This window comes from Athene noctua, chromosome 20 (assembly GCF_965140245.1).
Source record: "Athene noctua chromosome 20, bAthNoc1.hap1.1, whole genome shotgun sequence".
Classification (NCBI taxonomy): domain Eukaryota; kingdom Metazoa; phylum Chordata; class Aves; order Strigiformes; family Strigidae; genus Athene; species Athene noctua.
In genome coordinates, this window is record NC_134056.1 from 2,309,931 (window position 1) to 2,336,223 (window position 26,293).

Consider the following 26,293-nt stretch of genomic DNA (forward strand, 5'->3'; position numbering starts at 1 on the left):
AAGAGGTATGTCAGTGGCTCGCAGCCTCTCAAGAGCAGGATCTGAAAGTGGCTCTGCTGGTTGCTTTCTCAGGCTGTTTTCAAGCCATTCTGTAGCCCAGAGGGTGAGTGGTGTCTGGCTCTGCCTGACCAAATAGACCCTGGGTAGCCCTTTCTGAAATGAAGGTAGATAATCAACTAAATGTTATGTGTTTTGTTTTTACTTTTTTTGCTTGTCTTCTTTTAAAAAAAAAAAAAATCCAGCTAAAAATGCATGTTATAGAAAGGATTTCTGATTCTTTGTTTTTATTTTTCCTAATGAAATTTTGCAGGAGTCAAAATATAGAGCGTTGGTTCCTGGACTAGTCCTCTTCTTCTTAGGCATTCTTAATTTAGAACTCAAGTTCCACTTATTAAGAAATTAAAAATATTTAATAAAATACTATGAAAGATACTAAATCTTTGATTTTGTTTGTGTGGCAGTACTGTTCTCGTGGATTTTAAGGCCTGAGTAGATCATTGCAGTCATCCAGGCTGATGACATGCTGGAACAAACACAATCATTTGTGGCTGAGCTGGTTTCTTGGAAAGACGGAATCTTAAACTCCTCTGTAAATCTGTTAAATATTATCAAACAAAGCTTACTTTCTTCTAGCATTACTACAGAGTGAATTCAGGGGGTAGTGATGGCCAGCAATCCTGATTTCTGTTCGGAGCGTCTGTCACTGCTAATTTCAGAATTACTGTGATGTTTTTTTCCAGCTTACATTTTATTTTTTTTTTAGCAATGACTTGAATTTATGATCGAGTGAAGACCTTCAGTACCAGATTGTCCAGCTGATCACTGTGTCTTCAGGAGGGAGAATTCTTCCTTGAGTGAGAAATCTAATGCAAAATAAGATAGGGAAATGTAATTTTACTGGGAAGTGATCACAGTGTGCATTTTTATCCAAGTCTGTAATAACCAGACTTTCTGACCATGTTGCTTATGCCCAACTCAGAGTGAAATCCGTGTCACGCAGTAGTATAAGGTAAGGGGTTGGTCTGTGCTCTGTAGTGTTTCTACAAAGAAACTTGTATAAAGCTTGTACAGTATTAAATTTGCTCTGGATTTACTTGCAGCAGAGGTGCTGTTCACAGCGTACTGAAGGTGGGAGAAGACTTCAGCTAAAGGAAATTTGCACAATTAAACGAATGGTCTAATGACACCGAACAACATTTAAAGTAAATCAGCGTTACTTATGTAAACAGCAGTTTAATTAAGATAATCACTGATGCAAATCATTGTTTATATTGTGACTCCAACAGAAAATCCATTTTAAAAGGCTCCACAAACTTCTACTTTTTTTGTGCCTGATTTTGAATCTTTATAGTAGTAAAATGGTTTAGTTTCAGAGTTTGTTTATTTGTTAGCAATTTATTCTTTTAAAAAATTGCTTTAGATTTGAGGAGCAAAAAAGGAGTCTCAGTCTTGTATGCAAATACTGTTTGTTCTCCACTGGATGTTAGATGTAAACTATTTGGTGGTATAACTGCAAGCCATGAGAATCGTTTGGAGCAGATCTGCTCTAAATGTTTTAGGAAGATCATTTATATCATGCCATCAGTGCTAATGACCTGCTTTCCCATCCTGTCAAAAATATTTGTGCCCTAGTTTATTAATGATAATTAATCCAGCAGTAGTAAGAGACTTCTTTATATATTTGTAGCTTTTGTTTATTCAGTGTCCCAGTATGATCCTTTACATTTACATATTTCAATACAGAAAATAAGCATCTTATTCTTTTGACAAAGAAAGCGTAGTATTATGACATGCTTGTCATTAGAAATATGAGTTGCTCATGGAGTAAAATCTGCTTTTTACTTTCTAGAGATGATGAAGATGCAGCCCCCTAAGTAATATAATAATTTTTATTCAGCACTGAAATAGCCATTGACAGAAGAAAGAATTGAAACACTTTGGAAATGAAATGTAATTTAATCTATGGCTGTTACAAAAACAATCAATTCATTGTGCCCACAAAAACAAGTGCTTTTGTTTTATTACCTATTATGGTATTGCTGTTTCATTGCTAGTTTATCTTTTCTCGGGTGCTATTCTCTGTACGTACCATTTCAGTGTTCTTCTAATGAATTCAGCCTTGAAATTTATTTGTGATGTTCTGATTTTTTTTTTTTTCTTCTTTTAAAAATATGTCAGGTACGATTCTCTTCTGGATTCTGTGGCTCTAGCAAACGTCAAATATGATTAACTAATTCTCTGAGCAGGAGGAACCCCAATGTGGTCTCTCTCAAAGTTTTGCAGGATCAGCATGCGAACATTGGCTAATGTCACTCTGTTCAGAGAGCACCCTGTAAATATTAATATATGTCAGTTTGACTTGTTTCTCTTTTGTGCGTTTCAAAGACATTTTCTAAATCACAATGTTATTCTTAATTTCTTGATATTGAGGAGCGATTTTGTACTTCCTTAAAGAAGGAAGAAAAAAGTCGTCAATCACCTGTGTGGCTGTATTCCAATTATTTTCCAGATATTTTTTATTCAGTTTCATAACCTCTCCTGATGTTTGTGTCACATTTAATGGAAATAAGAAAACATACTGTGCAAAAATGTCTTGAGAGTATGATTATCCTAGATTTTTAGGATGATAAAGTAATTCTTGCCATTGATTACTGTGTTTATCTCACTATACCTATTTAAGGTTATGATTGTGTGACAGGGGTGGTTTAAGAGGGTCGAAACCTCGGTGTATAAATATATGGAGAGACTGGATGGGAGAATACTGGTGTTGCAGCTATCACTGATTGGAAAATAATGACTGTTCTTCAGTCTTGTTGTAAAAAATCTTAGTTTTCACTTCTGTGAGTAACTGTATCATGTTCCGCAGGGATTCATTACTCAGGGTTGTGAGGTTGCATTATATGGGGTGAGTTTAGTGCTTATAAAAATGTGTACTAAACCTAGCGATGGTGGTATCAGTATTTTGGTTTCCATTTGCTAATTGACTTTGAGCTAACTGCTAGAGCTTTAGGCTGATTCTTGTATCCCTTTCCAGTCACTTGGAAGTCCGGTCAGGTTTTCAGCCATTCAAATGCTTCTCAAGCACCACCTCTTTATTCCAAGCCCGAAAGTGTATAAACTCATATGTGTGGCTTTCTTGAGATTGATCTTTCTACTCTGGTTCATTTTGGAGGCTGACACAATTTTTTTCTCCATCAGTCAAAATGACCCAGCATTCATATTCAGGATCATTCTGCCAAAGCCCTTTGAAAGCACATTGAATTAGACCCTTTCTCTTTCCTAGAGGGCTTTTTGGTTTATTCCTTCATCAGGCAATCTGCCAACTTCAGTATCAATTCTTGTCTGTTACATTAGCCCATGCGGCTTTTGATGAGTTAGACATGTGAGGAGACTTTTAAATGTGATGTTTGTCAGTGTTACTTCAGTTCAGATTAGTGAAATGTTAACTTTGCTTTTCTGTAGTTGGAGAGAATTTATTTCTACTGCTATTTCTCATCCTGCTCAAGAACTGGCCTCAACTACTCTGTTCAGTTCTGTGAAGCAAACTCTGTAGGTGCCTTGATCTTTGCTCTCTGTTCTTGATTTTTCAGTTATCTGCTTCATCCTGAAGAGCTTTTAACCTTTCTCCTATTGGTTAGGACAGGCCCTTTTGGAAATTCAATGTGCTACCATGTGAGACGTCCCTCCGTGAAGGGACGGGAAGGATCTGGTAGTGCTTGACTCAGAGAATAGTTCTACATTGGTTTTAAGAGCCACTTAGAGGAAAGTGCCACAAGAGTGTTTAACTACAACAGAAGACAAAATACCGAGTGCAGAACAGCGATGAATAATTTGAATGTGCTGTGGCAGTAGTCCTAATGTAGAAAACAAAAAGAAAATCTGCTGATAGATGGTCAGATAAGTTGCTGTATTTCACACGTAATCTGAAATGTTTTAATGGGCTAAAAATGTGTAAATACATGAGCAATAATAATGTTTCTTCAAAAATAGCTAAAACCACATCCCTAGCATAGATACAGTAGGAATTCAGTAATTTGCTTCAATGTTTTTCTCTGTCAGACCATTATAGGAAGGTTGGTTTTGTGAAAATAACTCTGGACTAGGACATAAAAGATGCAATTTCCATTCCTGATTCAGCCAGTTTACTTGGTGACCTTTAGACAAAACATTTTCCTTGTGCTCCCATTTTCATTCTGTGAAAAAAGGCTGATGCCTTGCTTCTCACACGCATTGCCCGTCTTTCTAAACTTAACAGTGTTCAGGATATGCCCTGTTACTATGCTTAGTAGTATATGAGGTCAGTTTATGTATTGTTGTTACATAAAAATATTACAGAAAAGATTAAGTTTTCTTCTCTGGAAGACTCTAGGTCAAAATCTAAACAATTCAGTAAATATCCCTGGTGGTTACTAAGGTTTGCAAGGCATTCTTCACATTTTGCCAACCTGATTGTTATTAGTGATCTCTTTCTCTTACATCCTCCCGTACAGAGTGCTTAAAGTCATTGCATAGGATCATTAGGTCATTCTTAGGATTTTAAAAGGGGTTTTCTCAATGTCATTATTTGATTATTATTTTCATCTTCTCATTTTAGAGTCCTTTGCTAATGAAATGGAGAACTTAGGGAATATCATTGCAATGCACACAGCACTGAATAACCCCATGCTTGACAACGGATTAATTTACAATGATTCCCGTTTTAACCTTCACTACTGCAAAAAGTGCTGCTATTCATAGTGCAGCTTTGCAAGTGGGTCCGTGTTTGTTCATATATTGTATTCTGAGCACTAATGCCTTGAATGTAAAGACTGTATTTTAACTTCCACATAGAGAATAAATTCAGTCTTATTTTGAATCTCTTGAAATGATCCCATATTGAGGGACAGCTGGAAGTGCTTAGAATATGCTAAGCAAGCAAGCTGATGACAGGCCCAGTTCATTTAAAAAATTTAATGGACAAGAATTGATATGGGTTGCAGAATTTTAAAAGGTTTCATTTTCAGCACTGTGAAATTAATTGGTCCAAAACCGTAGTATGCTTTTGCAGTAATTGGCATGCTGCAGTGCCCCTAGCTCCGGTGTGAACCTAAGTCTGGTTTTATGTTATCAAATTGCAAATGGAGACTAGTTTGTCCAATTAGACTTGAATCACAATGTTTTGAGATGCAGCTAATCTAATTACATTTGTTATTGACATCTCTTCTATTTCTTTTTGCTCTCTAAAATTTCTAGCGAGCAATAGAGGAAGGATTGGAAATAAACTGAGGAATGTGACCTGTCAAGAGTGTTTCCATAAAATCTGAACTTTCCAAACATTCTAATGTATCAAAACATGCTATAGCAATTACATCTCTTAGGTAGTCACACCGTACTACATTTTAAGTTGATCATTAAGAAGTCTTTTTGCTTTTTTTTCTTCTTATGATGATTTTTTAATGAAAACTTTTGTGATAAAATACAGAAAAAAGGAAGGTTTTATCAGAATATGTCACTTTCCTCTAGTCTTTGTAGTGCAGCCACAGAAGTTGCTGTAATCTTCGAGGTTTGCTCAAAAAGAAGGGAGGTCAGGCATAAAGTGGAGTGGCTGCTTAGTCTCCTTCCAAATGGCATAAAAATGAATGTGGAGGCGGTGGGTCTAAATACATCTTTGAATTCAGTTATTGCTTAGGGATTGAGTCTTAATGGTAACAGAGTCTGGCTTAAGGCACGCTGTGTTTTGCATCCCTCGTGGCCAGCAGCAGTGATTGGGGCAAGAGGAGTCCCACTGGCTGCAGTGAGCTGTAATAAAAGCCCTGATAAAGGCTGCGCGGCGGCTCTTCGGGCCTCGGTCCGTAACGGACAGCATAGATGTTGGAGCTCCTTTGGTGTGTGCTCCTGCTTTTCCTGAATTCTGACAAAGTAAGCTTCTTTTGTGTTGTTTTGTTTTGGGTTTTTTTAAACATAAACTCGGCAATACTTCAAAGCATCCCTGGGAGCTTTGTTGCATACGGATGTTTGCTGTATCCTGACGTTGCTGGTGGCAAGCTTCAGGTGGAACCAGTGAAAAGTCACATTAAGCAAGGTCAGAAATTTGCCTAGGTTACATTGGCTAGGATATAAAACAAACAGCAATTTTTGACCTTATTCATCAAGTACTTAAGTGCATACTTGAGTGGTTTGTGGAGTTAGCTCTCCGTACCTTCCAGAGAGTCAGTTACTGTAGTTGTTAAGGCCATTCAACTTTGCCTTTTACCTCAGAAGTAAACAGGCTTGCACAAATAAATGGTAGAGAAGTACTTGATGTTCTTAGATGTTATTCCCACCATTCAGGACTTCTCACATGTAGCCTTCAAGGCTGACATCTCTTCAGCCTGAAAAGGGTTAGTGGTTTTGTGTTGAACAGGGCTTAATTTCCAAATAATTTTCACTACTTGGCTCAGGTTGTTTGGGGCTTCTCTGCCTCAGTGATCTAGGCATCCATCCAGCTCTGAAACTGCAGTACATATTGTCAAAGAGTGTTAATCTGGACTAACTCTTTAACTTGAAAAACTGTCATGTAATAAAAGCTAGACACATGTATTTGTGCCTAGTGAATCCACTGAAAAGAGTACCAGAGCAGAGGACAACATGGCTTAGCATGCTGTCTAAACAGAGAACACTGTTCAGCAACACTCCACACAAGGAAGTCATTTTCTGCTAATAAAATTGATTTAATTGAAATCTAATTCATTCCTCATATAGGGAAAGAAAGTAAATTTATTCTCTGTCTTCTCTACTCATTCTACAAATGCCATCTCCTCTCTTCCTCTGCTAGACTGCATTAATTGCAGCCTGTCTAGTGCAAAGAGGAAAATGAGCAGTTGTTTCCTTTGTTAAGGAAGCTGCTTTATTTTTTAAAGTACCTTCTTAAGAGATGGTACTACATCTTTCTTTTGACGCTGTTCTGCATGACATCCTTGACTTGAAATTGGAGAGACGTGGATTTGACGAGCGGACCACTTGGTGGATAAGGAATTGGCTGGATGGTCACACTCAAGGAGTTGCAGTCAGTTCTTGATGTCTGGGTGGAGAGCAGTGACAAGTGCTGCTCCTCAGGGTCGGGGTTGGGACCAGCGCTGTTCAACATCTTTGTTGATGACATGGACAGTGGGATCGAGGCACTCTCAGCAAGTTCCCTGCTGACACCGAGCCGTGTGGTGCGGCCGACACGCTGAGGGCAGGGATGTGCCCTCCAGAGGGACCTGGACAGGCTGCAGAGGTGGGACCCAGTGAACTTTATGGAGTTCAACAAGGCCAAGTGCAAGGTCCTGAACACAGGTCGGGGCAATCCCAAGCACAAGCACAGGCTGGGCAAGGAGTGGCTGGAGAGCAGCCCCAAGGAGGACTCGGGGGTGTTAGTGGGTGGAAAACTGACTGTGAGCCAGCAACGTGTGCTGGCAGCCCAGAAAGCCAAATGTGTCCTGGGCTGCACCCAGAGCAGTGTGGGCAGGAGTCGAGGGAGGGGATTCTCCCCATCTGCTCCGCTCTGAGCCCCCCCTGCAGGGCTGGGTCCAGCTCTGGGGCACCAACAGCAGAAGGACACGGACCTGCTCCAGCAGGGGCAGAGGAGGCCACGGAGATGCTGGGGGGGCTGGAGCCCCCCTGTGAGGACAGGCTGAGAGAGTTGGGGGGTTCAGCTGGGGAAGAGAAGGCTCCGGGGAGACCTTAGAGCGGCCCCCCAGGGCTGAAAGGGGCTGCAGGAAAGGGGGGAGGGACTCTGGATCGGGGAGTTAGGGATAGGACGAGGGGGAACGGTGTTAAACTGACAGAGGGAGACTTACATTAGATCTAAGGCAGAAATTCTTCCCTGTGCGGGGGGTGAGGCCCTGGCACAGGCTGCCCAGAGGAGCTGTGGCTGCCCCCTCCCTGGAAGGGTTCAAGGCCAGGTTGGACGGGGCTTGGGGCAACCTGGGCTGGTGGAAGGTGGCCCTGCCCGGGGCAGGGGGGGTGGGACCGGATGGGTTTTAAGGTCCCTTCCAGCCCAAAGCATTCTGTGATTCTTTCTTTGCATTTGCTATCATGTCCTCTTTAGTTTTCAATACAAGAAACCTGTTATATTTCGAAGTTAAAAATACTTCTTTTCCTTTTCTTGAAGTATGGGGCAGAGGCAACATCTGCATGCCTTGTCTGTCCAAGAGAGTTCACTGAATTTGCATGTTCATACAGGGAAGGTGATTAGTAGTTAGGCTTGAGTGCAAATTGTTTTTTTCCTGACACATCAATATGCTAATCATCTGAGCTGAGTTTCTGCTATCAGCAAAATAATCTTCACCTCTCCTTACCCCATAGTTTGCTAACATAATCTTTTTTGGGTTTTGGGTGGTATCTTGACTTACTGCAGGAGTAGTGTTTCAGCTACACTCTTCAGTATATAGCTTTTTCATGGCTTTTGTATGTGACAAAATTTCCATTATTAACCTGCAGTTAAATACTTCTTGAATAAAATTTGATTTTCAGAATGTTAGCTTAATTGCCTTGTCTAAAATTAAGGATATACCTTTATTTAATTTGACATTTTTTACCTTCTGGAATCTATGTTTGTGCTGCAGAGAATCAATTCTGCTTTTAAATTAATTTTTCCAGTTGGTCTATAATATAAAATTCAATAACTTCTAATTCTCTGTAATCTTTCTGATACTAAATTACTTCTCACCAGGTAGTTTTCATAAAGTAAGTGTACCAACTATTTACTATAAAGAGAAATTGTGGTGTATATAGTATGTATTTGTGTGTATATGTATCTGTATATTCAGCATGGCTACGTGTATTTTTGTATAACCTGTAAAAATCTCTTCTTTTGTACCTGTGTCCTTGCCGTCTCTCCAGTCTGTATGTGATGTGCACGTGAAACTGTGGCCAACTGTGATAGTTCTGATTGCATGAAATCTGTGGAGTGAGCCTTGAATACTTGGTTTCCAGTTACATCTTTAAGTTCTTCATGTGACTGTACTTCATGTTCTCTTAGGAACAGCACAGCCCACGAACAAATTGATTTAAAAAAACAAGATTTCATGCAACCTCGATGATGTTATAACAAATCAATCAGCCAAGGGCATACTAAAGTACATCACCTTACTAATAAAAGAAACAATTTCTGTGGAGTAGGGCTCCTGGGCCACGTAAGTGTTCTATTAAGGTAACAGTAAAGTGGAATAAATGAATGCATAGGCATGGATTATATCCCTGAATACAAGTGGAAAGTTCTTCCATGCGCATGCATTCTAAGAATTATTTATTTGCAATGTATTTAGATGTCACGGTTAAGAATGGGAGAACTGCTAACAAATAGTTGTCAGCCCTGGTGCAGCTGTGAATTATAGAGCAAATGATCTAATTACCCCACGTCGTCATAAGAAATAACACAATTCATTTACGTATTTTAATTTGATGCAAACCATTAATTCACTGTACTGTAACATAAAAGCCCAATTTTGGTGCTGTTAGTCTGAACAAAACACACTCCATCCTTTTTGTTATGGACTGAAGTAACTGATAGGACTTTCCATTGGCTGCAAAAGTGTTTCACAGGCTTGGATGCGTGATTTGGAGGGAGCACTGAAAAAGCAATTAAAATTGGAATTTTAATGGAAGCAATTTTTTTCAGCATGATTTTTAGATGTTTCTAAATATTAGTAATGAGACAATGCTGTTTGAATGAGGTTTTTGGTCTGAAGAGTTTCTTTGTTTTGAAAAAGCTCTCTTGCTTTTAAAAGGTTTTGAGTAGACCTGTTAAGATACTTGGAGGGAGATAGAAAGGATCCTGTTTCTTATTGCAAATTTAATTTTGCTGATTTTTTGCATGCAGTCATTAATTTTTTTCAGTTGAAGTTGCTGAGATCTTAATTCCTTTTCATCCTTTAAAATAAAATGAAGGATAGCTAGGTTTTTATTTACTCAAATAACCTCTGAAGTGGGATATCAAAATGTGATGTAGGGGCTTTTTTCTTCCTGAGAAAATACTAAAAACAGAGGGATGAGAGACTTGGTAGTTTCTGAACAAGTATGTCCTGTAAAATATAAATTTTGTGACAATCTGTAGAGGAGAGAGAAGCAAAATGAACTTAAGGGACCACAGGAGTAGAAGACAGGGAGATGTGACTAACGTAAAAGATTCCCTGATAAAACCTGCTAGAATAGGGAAATGTAAGAATTTCCTGTTAACTAGACTTTTACACATGGACACTTAAATGGAAATTGTTTCTTAGATTAATTCAGTGGCCAGAAGGTGCCAGAGTTTAAGTGCAGGTTCTTCATTTGTGAAAACAACCTTGGCTGTGCTTCCCTGGGGCAGGTGGAAGTGGGTTGGCTGCTCGGTGCTTGGCCTGGGGTGGTGTGGTGCCCCCTTAGGCGTGTGCTCGCGGCTGGAGCTCTGGAGCCTGCCTCAGGTGAGCAGGGCTCTGGGCTGCCTTTTCCCAGTCCTTGTGCCAGGATGGGCCCGGTCAGCGGCTGTGGGACAAGGATGTCAGAGAACAGAGCCACGGAACGGGTCCAGCTTGTACTGCTAATGTTTTAAGTGTTCCACTACTTTACTGGAGAGAAAAATCTATAATTTATACTAACAAGTTAATATAAAGATATATGGGTGATAAGGTGTTTGAGGGTGTTTTTAATATACCAAGGGGGTTTAGGCCTGAGGGAACTGCAGCAATGCATGTCAGACACTGTTACAGACACTCGGTAGAGTACTGGAGTTCAAATATTACTGCAGTCCTTTAACGTGTTCCCAGCATCACTGGGTAAGATGTAAATGCTGGTTGGTTCCAGAGAGAGTTACTGGGGCAATGCGGGCACTCTTACCCCTTTTCAGAAACAGTCTTAGATGAAGCGCTCAAAGCTGCAGTTTTGGTTTTTTTTTTTTTTGTTTTTCTTTTGCTGCTTAACTTCCTTTCACCTTCTAGGTCTTCCTCCTTCCATTCTCTGTTGCTTTCAACTTCTGTAGATTTTTCCAGTGTGTGATAGTACTGATGGACTGTTTTGTAATAATCTCTGGTAGCTGCTCTCCTCTCTGGAAGAGCATCACCTTAAAATAACACAGATATACATAACAGCTGGAAATACTTTTTTTTGTTTGTTTGTTTGTTTGTTTTCTTTTCCTTCTACACGAATACTTTGATTTGTTGGGACAAAGTTGAAACTGATATTTTTTCCTGGCAAGATGTTTACTTTTCAAGACTTTTTTTCTGTTGTAACTATAGGGTAAGTGCAGGCATTTATTTTGCTAGCACTTGGTCTTCAATAGACGTGGAATGAGAAATAAAGGAAGGATGGAGATTATTTCTCTGACTTTTTTGCAGGAGCTTTATTATTCTCATCAGCTTCAGGCCATCAGCAAGTTACGTGTTCTCAGATACTGCACGTAATGTGTATGAATATTAGATCATAACCATATCTGAGAACTGTTTGCTTATTCCCCTGTTTATACTCACATAATAATGGCGAGGGAGCGCAAAGCGAGTTTTTAAGGGACAGCAAAATTAAGTGCTTGGGATTTTGGCTTCACTTAAGCAGAGGCATTGAACAGAAAAATAACATTTTTTCTCTTACAGATATCCTTCAGGTGTCAGTTCTGTAGGATCCTGGTTTTATTACATCAATCACAAGCAGCTTAAGGCTTCCAAAAACATAGTCACAGACAGATGTTGAGCCTGTCTGGGGATTAGAAATATCCTCTTCCATTAAGTATAAATTAACTTAATCACCAGGTATGAAAGATAAGCAGCATAAACATCATTCCCTGAAGCTTTCATTAAAATTAAAATTCTATTTAAAACTAGGCTCGTATTTTCTATGACTTGATCCCCCTTCAAAGAGATTATATCTTCTGTAAATTTTTACAGTGACAGAGTGACACAAATTAATGTATTGGGGGCAGTGATGTTCTCTATAATTTAACTTCTGCTGCTAGTCATCTTTTAGCAGGAGACTTGATTGGCTTATTTTTAAGTAATAATTGGTCTCTAGTCTCTGAAAAAATTAGAAAGCAATGAAACTGCCTAGCACCCAGTTGCCACAAAATGAAAGCATAAAGCCACATGACTTACCAGCAGTAGTGTTATTTTGTGTATGTAGAATTCACCAGCGTTAATAGGAGGATTACTGCTGATAAAATGCAATTGCACTGCTGCTTTCTACTTCATTGGATGACAGGGTAAAGCTCCTTTTCTACCCTAGCATAATCATGACTGCTTTCTAAGAATAATTTCCACACGGGAAGAAATACCATGGGGTTTAGGTTTTTTTCTGTTCTACTGTAAGACACTTGGTGGTCTAATTAATGTTGGCTTCGGTATATTATCAGGCTTTACAACCGGTTTGCCTTTGCAGTATCACGTATTACTTCATTTTTAAGGCACACTTTTCTAAAGAAACAAAGGAAACTCTGCAGAAATAATGAGGCACGTAAGTACCTTAAAAGCAAATAGTGAACACAAATAAATCTACTAGGAATAATAAAAGCTACTTCCACAAAAAAATAAAGTATTGGGGACCATATTTAATGATCGTTGTTCCATAATAATTTTTTGCTACAATGGAACAAAGTCTTTCAATGCATGCTTTGCATTGCTTATCCATTATTTCATTATGGTAATGCCATATTTTCTGCAGCACTTAGATGGCAGGTAATAGCATAAGCATTTTCTGCTTATTACTTACATTAAGAGTAATAAATCTTCAGCTAGTGCAGACTGATAATTACCATTATTCTTAAAAAGAGAAAGTTGGAAATAAAGAAGCTTAATTAATAATTAGGAAATAACGATTTTTTTTTTTCCCCAGCACATTGTGCCTGAGAGTCCCTAAGTGCATGTCCTCACTTTAATGATTTAAACTATGTATTAGGGAGTGCTATAGAAATAAAAACAGAGCTCAAGTGGAGCTATTACATCCAGTTGGATGCTTATCCCAGGTGTGCAGTATCTGTTTCGTATCTCCAAAGGATGGCTCTTCTCTCTGGTGTGCTGCTGTACTGATTCTGTCATCTCCTAGTAAGGTGGGAGTTTAATGAAACTAGATTTAATCACAGCATCACTGGTGAACACTTAGTGTTGGATATCAGGTTTGAAATCGTTTATTGGATTGAGATTTAGTTTAAAATACAGGGGAGTTAACGCAGCTTTTCTGACTTCTGATCTGTGTAATAGGCTTGTTGAAAACCTCAACACTTCTTTTCATACATGTTTCTTTCTAAAACACCCTAAAATGAAGCCCTTTCTGATCTGGAAGATACTAAGATCACAGCACCTAAATTGTCTAGGAGAATAATTCTTTTTAAAGGATAGTGGAACAAATCCTCACTTCTTAATCAGGGTAGATAAGATCTATTCCAAATTATGGAGAATTTTTCAGACAACTGAGGGACTTGACTTTTTTCAGGTTTCTCTGAAGCAGTGGTTTCTCTGGCTGGGTCATCCCTCCACAGCTATGTTGTCAAGGGAAGGATGTAAATCTCTCTTGTTCCTTATGCTCTGGTATTTTATGGATGGTTGCAGTGGTGTTAGCTGTTGCCCACATGGTGATTTATTTTTTTTTTTTAATTTTTTAAATGGAGTCTGAAAGTTTATTTATATTACAGAATATTGGAAGCTATTCTTTTTGTATTATTCTCCATATGATAGTAGACAACGGCACCTTGAATTAGTATCATCAAGGAGTGAACAGAAATGACCATATTTCTGAGGGCTGAAGTGGGAAGTTGAGCACAGTGTGCCTCTGCATTGTCTCCTGTTTCAGAAATTCCTCTGATCGATGCACAATGCAGCCAGGAAAGACTCTGTACGACTCCTTTGAAAGGGAAGCATTAATCCTTGAATAATACCTGTTGATAACTGCAGTGAGGATACCATTGCTTGTGTGTTTCCCAATACAAACTGCTTTCCTTCCTAGACCATGTGTGTAGGACAGCGCATTAGTTTGTCTTAGGTTTTGAGTTTGAAGTGGAGTCTTCTCAGCACGTGATATAAAAATGTCAGTAATATTCTCACTCACCACTTTGTGCCCTTGGTGTGGAGCAAGTCAGGATCCACACTAAGTTTCTAAATCTTGGAAAGACGCATTAACAATGTGTTAAGGTGGCAAACTTTCAGAGTCTTCTGTTTTCTTTCAAGAGCTATTTAATCTTTAATGAGAAGTGTTTTGTTTTTATAATAAATCTACCCAATCTGAAGAGGCAGCGAACCATCCTTCTCAGAAAGGGGACTGATGTCTGTGGAGCTTCGAGTGTGATACGTGGTAAACAAATTACACTCGCGGGACAGAAAATGGAAAGCCTGCAAGTCGCAGATGCTGTGTGTGAGAGCTACTGTGATTGCTGATGGCAGACTGCAGGGGCTTCAATTTAACTTCTTAAGAATCTGATAAATTATTTTGTTGTTTTTAAGCAAATGGCAAGGCTATGGAGTACACTTTTAATTTACCCTTGGATTCACCTAAAATATGTTTGCCAGCTCTCAGAAACATAGTGTGCCCCATTTCTTTCACCCTTCCAGAGTGAATGCAGTGTTAGGCCTTGAAGGTGCAGGCAAAGTCATGCTCACGATAAGGTTAAAATCTAAGTGAGGTGATTTAACCGCTTTATTTCTTTGAGATATGGATTCTTTTTTCTTGGCGAGAGATGGAAATTCTAACTGCTTTCAGCACTTTCTGCTTCCAGGAGACAGAACAGCTGCTGCATTTTCAAAATGTATTTTGTATGATGTGAAGTTAGTTGTCTGCCAACAACATGGTGATTATCAATCCTGATTTTTAATGTGATTGATTCTGCTCTTTGAAATATGGACTTTTTACTGCGGTTGCTCTGACTGCCTCAAAGCATTCTCGAAATGTTGAATAAACTATGTGTAAGAGCAGTAATGTTTCTAACATAACTTCAAAATTCTCTTGCTCTGTGGGGTTTAATATTCTTTTAATACTTTTATCTTTGTGCAACTTTATTATTCTTTTGAAAGTTAGGAAATGCTAGTGCTATTGACATTTTTTACTTTGCCAGAGGGTGAAGAGGAGATGAATATTCAGTTTTTTCAAACGAAACTCACAAGCGGCCGGTACAAAACAAAAGATGCTGATTATTCGGACAACATACAGTCAGACTGTGAAACTTCTTGCTATCCCGTACTGAGTGCTAGAAGTGTCTGTCTGTTAATAAAAGTGATGGGATTAGTTCATAAAAGAAAACTCATGAATGGTTGATAATGCAGGGACACTGTTCTGGCTTTGACTTAACTGTTTCCTAAATGATTTCTGTGAATGAGCACACAAGTGTATTTCGTACCTACACACTCCAGTAACAAACACGTATCTGTTTCTTGGGAGGTCCGTATACTGTGGTGATAAATGGGTGGGTAGAAAGATTTGTCATGCAAATTATTCTTTGCTTTTAACTATGTTAACATAGTCCTTGCTTTGAGAATAGAGGCTCAGCTGAGGGAATAATTATAGCTTCACAATCCAGAACATAATATTTTCTTTTATTAGGTAAGCAGTTGTCAGCTGATACCAAAATTGCTTAATTTATACTTCTAGCAATGCCCTAAATATTAAATATATCGAGTGAGCATTCTTAGAAATATTAATATTGCAATTCTTACCCAATTTTACTCTGAACTTGACAGCTAAATTTTCTATACAAGTACACAAAATGCATCGAATTTTGAAGCCTTTAATTAGTAGTTGCAAATTTGTTTGTCCCTTAGCAACTTGTATTTGCATAAAGATTAAGGCCTGTCAGAATGAAACGGATAAAACATAGATGGAGGAAACATTAATAAATTAGTAATCATGTATAAAATATAAGTAGACTTAGATGTCGTTTCCATAAGCTTTATTAAAATTGAAATTCTTTTTTAAAGATGCAGTTAATATTTTTTCCACAGCTGATCATTTCTAAAGAGAGATCTGTCATGAACTGCAGAATTAGAGAAATTAATGTATTGAGGTCAGACATTAGTATGTAAATTAAGCTTTGCTTTTATTCTGTATGGCAACAGAAGCATTACCTTATATTTGACCTTTCATTCATTTCGCCTGACTCAGCTGTGTCAGTCAAAACAATTAATTCTACAGAGCAGCTTTAAAGTGTGGGGCTCAGCTTTCTTCTCCTCCCCTTGCCTGTTGTAAATCCCATGAGAAAGGAGCTAATGGAGGGAACCTGCACAAGATTCTCTTCCTGGAGATTTGTTTCAGCAGTTTGGAGTTTCTGATCCCTTCTCCGCAACTCCACTGCAGCACTTGTCCGCAGACATTTAACAGGGTTTTCAGGGAGACTAGAGCTGTGTGTTGTGCCCAGACTCCCAAGGTCAAGTCCTGAACGACACGGTATATAAAGTGTTTCTTGGAAGTCACTTTCTGGAGTGAGAAAGAACCGGCTTGTAAATACACACAGGAGTTTTCAGCAACATCACAAAAATGCGTACTTCTCTGTTTTCCAGCTGACTGATGACTTAATGGTAGAAATGTGAAAATCCTCCTTATTTTTTCATTGTTGCTGGACTTGGAGCTGTATTTCTGCTTTTTGGAGCTGTACTGCCCGTGCTTATACCAGTCTTTGAGTGCATGACCCTTGGGGAGTTATGTCATCCAGCTCACCCTTATGGTGTGGCGATGGCAGATGGCGGCGAAACACAGAACAAAATGTCACGGTGCATTGCAAGCGAGCGTGATTTATCTAGTGCTAGGGCAAAAAAGACTTTGTGCACTCTTTCCTTGCAAAAATGTGCAGATCACAGTAAAATTCTTTTTTTTTATCGACACAGTCTGGCTGTAATATACCTAGCTAGGCAGTTTTTCTTAATTAGTTGTGTTGAGACCACATTGAGATTGGGTGCACACAAGTGTGTTGAATGGATCTACAGGATATAAACTTTTATTGAAGTACTGTCTGTGGTAGCAGTGGAGAATTATACTCGGAATATAGTCAGTGTAAATGCTTGCAGTTAAGGTGAGTGTGCAGAACAGGGAAGTCTGTGTATCAATTCAGTTTTACAAATATGGAGAAGCTCTTGTTGAGGTTTTCTCCAGAAGGTTGTGTTTTCATTAAAAGCACAAATTATAACTTTAATTCAAATTAGATGATCAAATTAATTAAGTTATACAGCATTAGCAAAGGAAACGTGAGAAAATGTTGGGGGAAAACAAAAAAAGGAAACAAAATGTTAAATTTTATAAAAGTAATAACCTGTGAAATCAAATTAAGAAGCATATTATCTTTTTTTACTTAATGGAAGTACAGGATTTGGCAATAAAGATTAGAATTAAGTTTTCTTGTTTTATACATTAGGAAAGTCTATAAAATATTTAGGCTGAAAGGAATAAGACATGCAATAGCATATAATAAAGCTGGTTTTATTTAAAAACCAAAAAGTTTCTAATACAAAAAAACAGTTTTAAGAGCTGTTTCAGTAAAAGTTTGAAATGGGAAGCTGGTTTTGAGTTTTTATTCATGACCTCAAAGGCAGCTCTAGGCTTTTCTCCACAGAAAGGAGGGGAAGAAGGAAATTCTAGGTGGCAATTTAGAGCCTCCCCTTTATTATATTCAACAGTATTTTTTCTTTGACGTAATACAGGTTTTTTTCCTTCAAACACAATTTTCTATGACGCTAATACAAACCAAACCTAGCCCTGTTTAATAATTTGGCTGTGTCTATTCCTCCTCAGCCAGGCAGACAGTCTTCTGTGGCTCCCAGCACTGATGTGTCCAGAGTAGTTGTTTACCATTATGGTTTGGCTGTTCTCTTCATGACCATTTCACATTTGAGGATGGGGGTTGAAGAATGAAAGGCTGAAAAAAACCTCTTCTAAACTACTGTGCTTCCTCAGAAGTTCCGGGGACCTGTTACTTAGCAAGAAGGAGGTACGATTTGTAGAGGAAGTACAGATTTGCAGATGGAGACTGCGCTGAAACGTTGTTCCACAAGTCAAACCTCCATCTCTGTGAGGTAGAGGGGTTGGAGAGCAGACCAGCCTCCCTCCAGCCTCTCTCTTGCATCGAGGAGCGCCGGGGCTATAATTAACTGTTCTGAAGCTGATCCCTTTAACAATCTCTTCAGCATTTTCTGTAAAAAAAAAAAAGACATTTCCTCAGCTCTACTTGCGTCTTTTCAAGTGAAGCTTTATATTTTTTTAACTGAAAACATTCATGATGAATGAATAATGTACAATCAAAACCACTCTTGAATTTAAAATAAGAAGGGGTTTGGGGCTTCCAGGAGTCATTAAAACGAGAGTTATGTTACAAACAACACAACCTTCTCTCCTACTGGGTACAAGGTTTCACATTTTGTCAAGGTCTAGTTCAACTGGCTGAACATTTGAATTTTTAAATCCATGAACAGACCTTTTAAGATTAAAAATAGAAGCCTGCATGCTTATTGTTTCTTGGCTGTACGTACTCTCGCTCTTGGCAGACAGAGGGTACTCGATGGCAGTGAAACCACCATCCAGCACGAAAAAATACATAGGAAAACATAACATATTAAACTTTACTTAACTAAGGACAAGAATACCATTATTCTACTTTGCTATCCGCAGCGGAGTGTTATCAAAGCACTACCTAAGATTTGTATTTATTTTTTAAATACTTTTTAGTCTTTTATCTCAGAAGTGATCACATTTCTAGATGTTCAACATCCGTGAATGTAAGTGTGGCTACAAAAGAAGTGCCATAACTTTAAAATTTTGTAACAAGAGTCTTAGAAGAACAGATGCTTTGTGAATGACAGTGTGACAGTCCCATCCGAGCAGCAATGGCAGTTGTGAGGACTTAAACACCAGAAGAGGCTGAACACGATGCTTTTTACAAAGAACCGTTGCAATGGCTGCTGACATTCAGAGTTCATCTGAATGAACTTGGAGCTGGCATTTGGTGCCCGGAGAAGTTTCCAGCCTTGGTTTTGCACTGAGCAGTCACGTCTGCGGGCACAGTGCGGGCAGGTGCTGCAGTGCATGTGAGCTGCTGCCTGTTGAAGGCGACATCTGGAGGTGTGAATGAGTTCAGAGCCCAGATTCAAGCAGGGTTTGAAACCTGGCCCCAAAAATGTCTTTTAGAAATTAGATATCGTAATTTAGTTCATCCTAATTAAAACTTCTTTTTGCAATTTTTTTTTTTTTTTTTTCCTGTAAGGACCATTTGTTTTGCAGTCGTCATACATCTATTTTCAATATACCTCTCACCAGACGTTAAAACTTTGAAGTATTCTGTATTGAAAGAAAACACAATGTGGCAATGGATTAATGTCTTTCAGGGAAAATTAGTAGAGAAGAGAGTCTACAAATCCCATGGGGATATTTGTAATGAATGACTGACTACAGGATGCTTGTATGAGGGCTAAGGAAATCTGCCTTTTGCAATCAAAGTTGGAAGGCACAGATTTACTGTAGATTTGACTTAATAACTTTTACAGTGCTGTGGGTGGATAATAACTGTGTTGATTGTTATCCTCTGCTGGAACAGAACTTTCTGAAGGACACTAAATCTGCTCAGGAGCACAAAGATCAAGGTAGTAAAAGCACTAATTTTTTTAGTACCTAGTGTGAATTATACTTATTCTTGATGATAGGTACTTAGAAAAATGACTGGAAAGAAAATGAAAACCTGCATATGCTTAGTGGGTGACAAATAATTACCATCAGCTATCAGACTTCCTGAACTTATGAGGATAGCAATCTTTAATTTTATCTAGAGGTGTCAAACGCAGAAAAAAAGTAAAAATATGTCATGCTGAATAAACATGTAATTTTTATTTTGGAACATCATTATCTCGATCAGCTTTGTTCAGCGAATTTGGCAATGGCAATGAAGATGAAATAATGTATTTTGACAGTATGCACAGAGGATTTGAAGAAAAAATAATGGGATTGCCCAGAAATTTTCTTCTGTGTAGTGCTAGTATGCATTTATGTGAACTGTATTGCTTCTGAATGAATGGTGAGAATTTCATCTTTGCAAATATATCTTACCGTACTTTTCATACCTTACATGTCAGGGAAGGTGAAAGTTTTTAATCATTACTGGAAAATAAGTTTAAATAGCATTAGTTTATTACAATCTCCAAGTGTTTCCCATGAAATATTCCATGAAATCTCACGGAACTTGGCTTTTTTCTACATACCTATATTTGTTTGATGCTGATAACACCAACGTGCCGTTACTATCTGGTGTTTCCTCATCTGTGTGGAAGAAGTTAGCCTGTTACCTTTTGTGAGGTTGTAAAGACCTTTTGAAAGGAATATGGATGTTCTGCAGCATCACAGTGAATACACACAGCATCAGAAAACAGTCTGTTCGTTACCCTTTTAAATGCTTCTGTAACGTGATTTCTGCTTTAGGGAACCTCAGTATTTGTTCTTGATTTTTCATTATTGTAAAAATCTCATAAAATAATGGTTTATAATTTAAAAAAAAAAATCCAGAAAGACAGCATATTGAATCTTGTGAGAATAAGGTTAACATAAGATACAATTATTTTATGTGCTGCAGGTGTCAGACATTGGAGCAGGTGTCAGAAGCAAGCGAGGAGCTGTTGGATGCTGGACGGGCAGACAGACTGGAATATGAGGCCAGCAGAAGTCCAGAGGCTGGCCTCCCCTCCCTTTGTCTCAAGCAAGTGTTTCCCAAGTATGCCAAGCAGTTTAACTATCTGCGACTTGTGGACAGAGTGGCTGCACTGTTTATCCGATTTCTTGGTGTAAAAGGGACAACAAAGCTGGGGCCAACAGGTTTCCGAACATTTATAAGGTTAGTAAGGTGAAGGTTACTTTAGGAACTGCTTAAAGCGTGGTCGAGGTGTTGGAAACTCCTGATCCTGTGGGGTAGCACTGCTGTCCCTGGGCTTGAGTTTTGTGGAATGAAAACAGGCCCTAACGTTTGTACGCTTTTAGCTTCTAGGTTTATTAATGCCTTCTAAAGAAACTTTTCCCCATAAATTCCATTGAACCATTGCATATTTGTTAATAAAATAGATATATTTTTATCATTCCAAGCTTCCAAAATGCCTGACCTATGAAACCGTGTCTATTAAGAACCTGGGTCTTTATTCTACGGCAGATCAGTGATACTTCAGGAGATACTATTTGTGGTCTTAGTCAACGTGTCATGTTCCTAGCAAATCATAGGAATACCACTGTGAGAAGGTGACAACTGGCTCACTTGATGCGATTCTGTTGGCTGTGGGGGCACAGCCATCTGCCCCGGGCCACAGGAAAGGATTTCCAAATGCCGGTGGCTGATGCATTGTCACTAAGGATTTGCATTGTGAAATTGCAACTTGCAACAGCAAGGAACTCAATTTACTTTTTTCACATACTTTTTATTTGTGAGATGGTTTTTTCATTGTTTTTTATGGATATATCTGTTCTAGTCATGGTACAAATATCTCATTTTCTGTCTTTCATTGACAATGACAAACAAAATAAGCATCAGCAGCAGATGTACTCTTAAAATACGGATCCTGTTTCTATGCAGATGCATTTAGCATTCAGGAATGAATATAAACAATTTGATTTATACAAATTATGATATATAGAGAATGACTGAAGGCATCTGCTCTATCCACAGACTCATACAGGATTGTTTCCAGTTCTGTGTTTTCTATTGTTTAGTCCAGCCTTAATTTGGCACTTGTCAGAGGAACACAGAATAAATGCCAACGTTTTCTTTTAAGAATATTAAAATAAAATGCCATATCTCAATGAAATAGTGTTTGCAGTTTCCTAATGCATGTTAAATTAAACCTTTTAATATTGGCAAATATTTTGTTTATTTTTTCCCAGAGCATCTATACAAACTCTAGGGCCCTTTTCTGAAATGCTGCCATTACTACCCATTTCAGAAATAAGGTCATGTTTCTAAGGTGTGTGCTGTGTCGTTTTTCAAGAACAAAACACTCCACAAGTGTGATTTTGCGTGAGTGTGCATGTGCATGCAGGCAAGTAGCTGCAGAGACTATCTACTCAGATTTTAGCTAATCAAAATCTGTTCCCTTTCAATAATTTCTTCATACTAAAAGGAAAACGCCAGACATGGCTTTAGTCCTTGCTTGAAGGCTGCCTTAGATTTTCTTGGGACTATCTAGGGCTGGCCTTAACTCTGTTTTAAGGGAGCTCTGCTTAGGCTATTAAAAAGTAAGATTCTTTTAAATTATCCAGGATTTTTGTGTGTGGGGGGGAGATGTTGCTTGTTTTTTCTTTTTTTTTTTTTCCTTTTCTGGCTAGAAATTTTGGCCAGCTCTTTGGCATGTGCACTAGTTTCAGCCAGGCTGCCAGACATCTGGAAATCCTGGACAGATGGCTGATTCTTACACACTGATCAACACTACACGACAGGCCTGGACCACACAAGTGTCAGGTCTCCTACGTGTGCTTTCACCAAATGCCCGAGATGTGTCCCGAGACGCTGCTGTTCTCTGTGCAGTGTTCAGCAAATCTGCTCAGTGTTCAGACATGAAGCAGTAATTTTATGCCTGAAGACTTTCCTCCAACCCTTTTCAAACAGGATCAGTCAGTAAATAAGAGTATTTCTCTGTGCAGACTCTGTCTCATGTCGATAGTCTGTGCAGATTCGTGCTGGATTTTGCAATGTACCAATTAGTTCCATTCTGTTATGGTCTCAGGAAGAGTTACTAGTGATAGCCTGGAAGAAAGCTGTGTAACGATCAAGTTATATTTTTAATTGAAATACTCGGTTTTCTTTCTTTTTTTTTTTTTTTTTTCCCCTGCTTTGTTGCAAAACCAAAATAAACCAGTTAATCTCTGATCTGACCTGTGCCTTTTTGTGGCTAGAGGCTGCTGTGAGCTTGCTCCCGCTGGCTGGATTCAGGTGCACACCTCTCAGCGGGCTGCGCCTCCTGCCCAGAGCCAAATCGGGCAGAGGAGGTGCCTCTGTGATCTGGACAGGCAGCAGGACCAGGTACCTGCAAGAGATGTTCTGCACGTGACCAATTCAGGGCTTGTACCATTTCAGAGACGTACGCAATGACCACTGGCTTGTCTGCTGTGTGTGTTTCATTAGACTGAGGGTGTTACAGTGGGTGTGCACGTATGCCATGGGTAAATTTTTCTTCCAGTGTTCTCTCAGTTGCCCTTGCAGAATTTTTCCTAATTTGGAAGTTTGGATGTAATCAGAATTTCTTCTTTATTTTTGTCTCTTTTTAACAGAAACTGCAAACTGAGTAACAGTAATTTTTCGATGGCTTCTGTAGATATCTTATATATTGATATCACAAGAAGGTGGAACAGCATGGGAATCGACCACAAAGAATCAGGTAACACTATTTTGTATTCAAAGACTATGGAAGCTGGAGTTTTTTGCAATTATGGCAGCTCAAGCATATCTCAAACTACCAATTAAAAAAATGGGCACAAGGCATGTACATCTGAGGCATGTTTACGTACAACAAATTCTTCCTTTTAGTACTGTGGCAGGTTCCTTTATCTGCAGAACAGATCACTCTTAGTTGGCAGTTTATTTATTGGAACAAGTCTTCTGCACGCCCCTTTTTTATGCTTGCATTTTTGCATTTGTAAGGCTTGTTGCTGTTTGCAGAGAAACATTTAAAACCATTCCCAGTGGAACCTTCCACTTAGTTACACTGCAAGAAGGTATGTCCATATTGGAGGAGCTCACATGGTCTGGCACAACCTAAGCAAAGCGAGTGCTATACAGGAGCTAAAAATAAATACGCTTAACTTCTCACTTTGACTTGTGTTCCCCAAAAAACGTTACTTTGGGGACAAACAAAACCACCTGTATCCTTTCCTTTCCCAGAGAGCCCCACCCTGCCCAACAATACACTCCCTTTTTTCCTTTTCATCGTCTTTGTCCTGGGTGAGGGAAGGACGGTAGGTTTCCGCGCAGACTTGCGCAGTGCTCAGCTATTAAATAAGCTCTTGTTCAGGGTGAGCAGCGGTGCTTTTTTGCTACAAGCACCCCTTGCTGTAAATTGTTCATACAGGAGCTAGGTCAAACAGCCAACCTAGCCTTCAGTAGTGAATCACCTCCCCATCTGCTTTAGTCACATTTTTAATCTGAGACAGTAATCTATCAAATAGCAGAGTTCAGGGATTATCTTCCTGTTATATTAATGGCCTAAATACACTATTTAATATATGACTTAATTTCTAAAATGGCTATTACGTTTCTGTATGAAATTGAGTCCATAAATTTGCCAACTTTTCCATAGCTTTTGTAAAATGTTGAATTATTTCGACTGTCCTAATATTTCCATCTCAACAACAAAAAATATGTTCCTGATGACATTTTTGGAGCCATTTATAGTAGGGAAACAGCAGCTGGAGTATTCTGGAAGGTTTTATGCCACTACTGCTTGTGGCCATCAAGGAAGATTGTCAAGGTTCCATTTAAATCAGTGCGGGATAAAGAAATTCACTTCAGTGCTGCTGGTATAAACTGGCATGCTGGTCACAGAGCTGCTGGCTGGCATCTTCCCAGAAATGCTGAACATGGACATCAGTGTATATACTCCTGTGTCTTTTTTAATGCTAAAATAGCAGAAGAATCAAAACTCTCCAGTTTGAGACTGACTTTTGTATTTGTGATCCCACCCCCCTAAAGTACATCTGTAGTTCCCTCCTGCATAAACATCAAGAAACAGTGATACACATAATAATTTGTGAGAGTGTGGTCAGGTGTGACAGCAGCAGAATTATTTGGATATAACCTTTTTTTGAATGTTTGAATGTGCTTCAGAAATGTTAGTGAAGATTATATTTGTATGAAATAGATAAGTATTATTTTGCCTTGCTTGAACATGTGTCCTATATATCCTGTAGAGTCTGTGTAGGTGAAGTCAGATAAGGCGAAAAGAGAATAAGTAAAACAGGCTGTTCACGTGCTGACAAAGAATAAATCCAGACCTACAATGAGAAGGGAGAAAATGAAGGTATAATGCAGAGGAGATAGTATGGTTTATTACGCGTGAACTCCTGTACTACTTTAGGCGGGTTAATGTCACCTTAGTTTCACAGGTATGTAAAACTTGAATATTTACATTTAGCATTTCAGTGTGGGTATAAGTCATTTATGTGGTTAGCCGATACAATTTCACTAGCAAAAAGAATAGAAATGCAAGTGAATCTTCAGGCCTTCAGAAATGAAGTTTTGTTGACACTCAATGACCCAGATGTTTTCTAGGTGTTAAAACACAAAATACTCAACCGTTTCTGTTGGCTTTACATTTGGCCCACTTCCAGCTGTAACCAGTACAGGAACTATTGCTGTTCTTGTAAAACACCAGCTTTCTAACTTTTTTCATTTAAGTGCTTCACATGAGTGTCACTTATGAGGGAGAAAGTGTGTATGCTACCAAAGGTGCTTTCCCTGCCTGCAGCTCACTGTGACTGATAAAATAATTTACTGAGCTGGCAGCTGCTGCTTTCAGATAACTCAACAATTCCTTTGCAAGCTACTTTACAGCCAAGATCGTAAGCGACTCCAGCTGCAGCCTTAGTTGAAATTATACTTCAGAATGTAATTGTAATATTTTGAAAAGGTGCCTTTCCTGCAGCATCAATAAGCCAAATTAAGTTAAAAACCCCAAACCTTTCAATATCTCATCCTAAAATAATCTTCTTAAGTGTATGTTCAAGCTGGGAGAGCCAGTTAAAGCACAAAGCAGCTATAACTGTTCCTTGTTGCTGGCATTCTGCAAACCCAATTGTGGTCTGGGTTCTTAATTAAGAATTAAAGTAGGTATTACTTGAAGGTTTTAAATACAATAATTAGTGTTAATATGCAGCCCCTCTTTCTATTGGCTGTGGTTATGCATTATTAGTAAGATGTGTTCAAACACCACCTGAGGAGTCTGTATGTCAGTATGTGGCTTCTGCAGGGGACTTTTGTTTGTGAAGGGGCAGAACAGAGTTTTATTATAGCAGAGAATAGCAGAGAAGTTTGCTGGCGCTGCACCACCTTCCCTTCGTACACACTTTGGCTATTTTTCATTCAGCTGAAACAAAACTACTATTGTAGAGTTACTGGGTATGGCTGAAAAAATGACCTCTTGACTTTCAAAAGGAAAGCTAAGGATTCGTACTACAGTCTTTGCAGAAGGAAAGTAACACTTCAGATAAACTCATGTGTGCGAGAAGGTGGTACTTGGTAATGGCGTTATCTTTATAGTGCTACAGACTGAAATGCCATGCTGTTTCAGTAGTTCTACATTTGAACTTTTGTTTAGGTCCATCTCTAAATATATAAGATTTAAATGACCCCATTCAGGTGCTGGTATAAACCTGTTTTCCTCTCCAGGTGGATTGTTTTCCTTGA

The 26,293-nt window shown here is 38.8% G+C and overlaps 1 protein-coding gene across 4 annotated transcripts in view; it reads left to right on the forward strand.

Annotated features, from left to right (window-relative positions):
* TTLL11 (tubulin tyrosine ligase like 11) overlaps positions 1 to 26,293 on the forward strand; it is a 52,825-nt gene that overhangs the window by 22,127 nt on the left and 4,405 nt on the right. For all 4 annotated transcript variants that reach the window (XM_074923842.1, XM_074923843.1, XM_074923844.1 and 1 more), the window contains 2 exons: positions 20,489 to 20,746; positions 23,164 to 23,270. In XM_074923842.1, the coding sequence (XP_074779943.1) occupies positions 20,489 to 20,746; positions 23,164 to 23,270 (365 nt within the window). The remainder of the gene's footprint in view (positions 1 to 20,488; positions 20,747 to 23,163; positions 23,271 to 26,293) is intronic.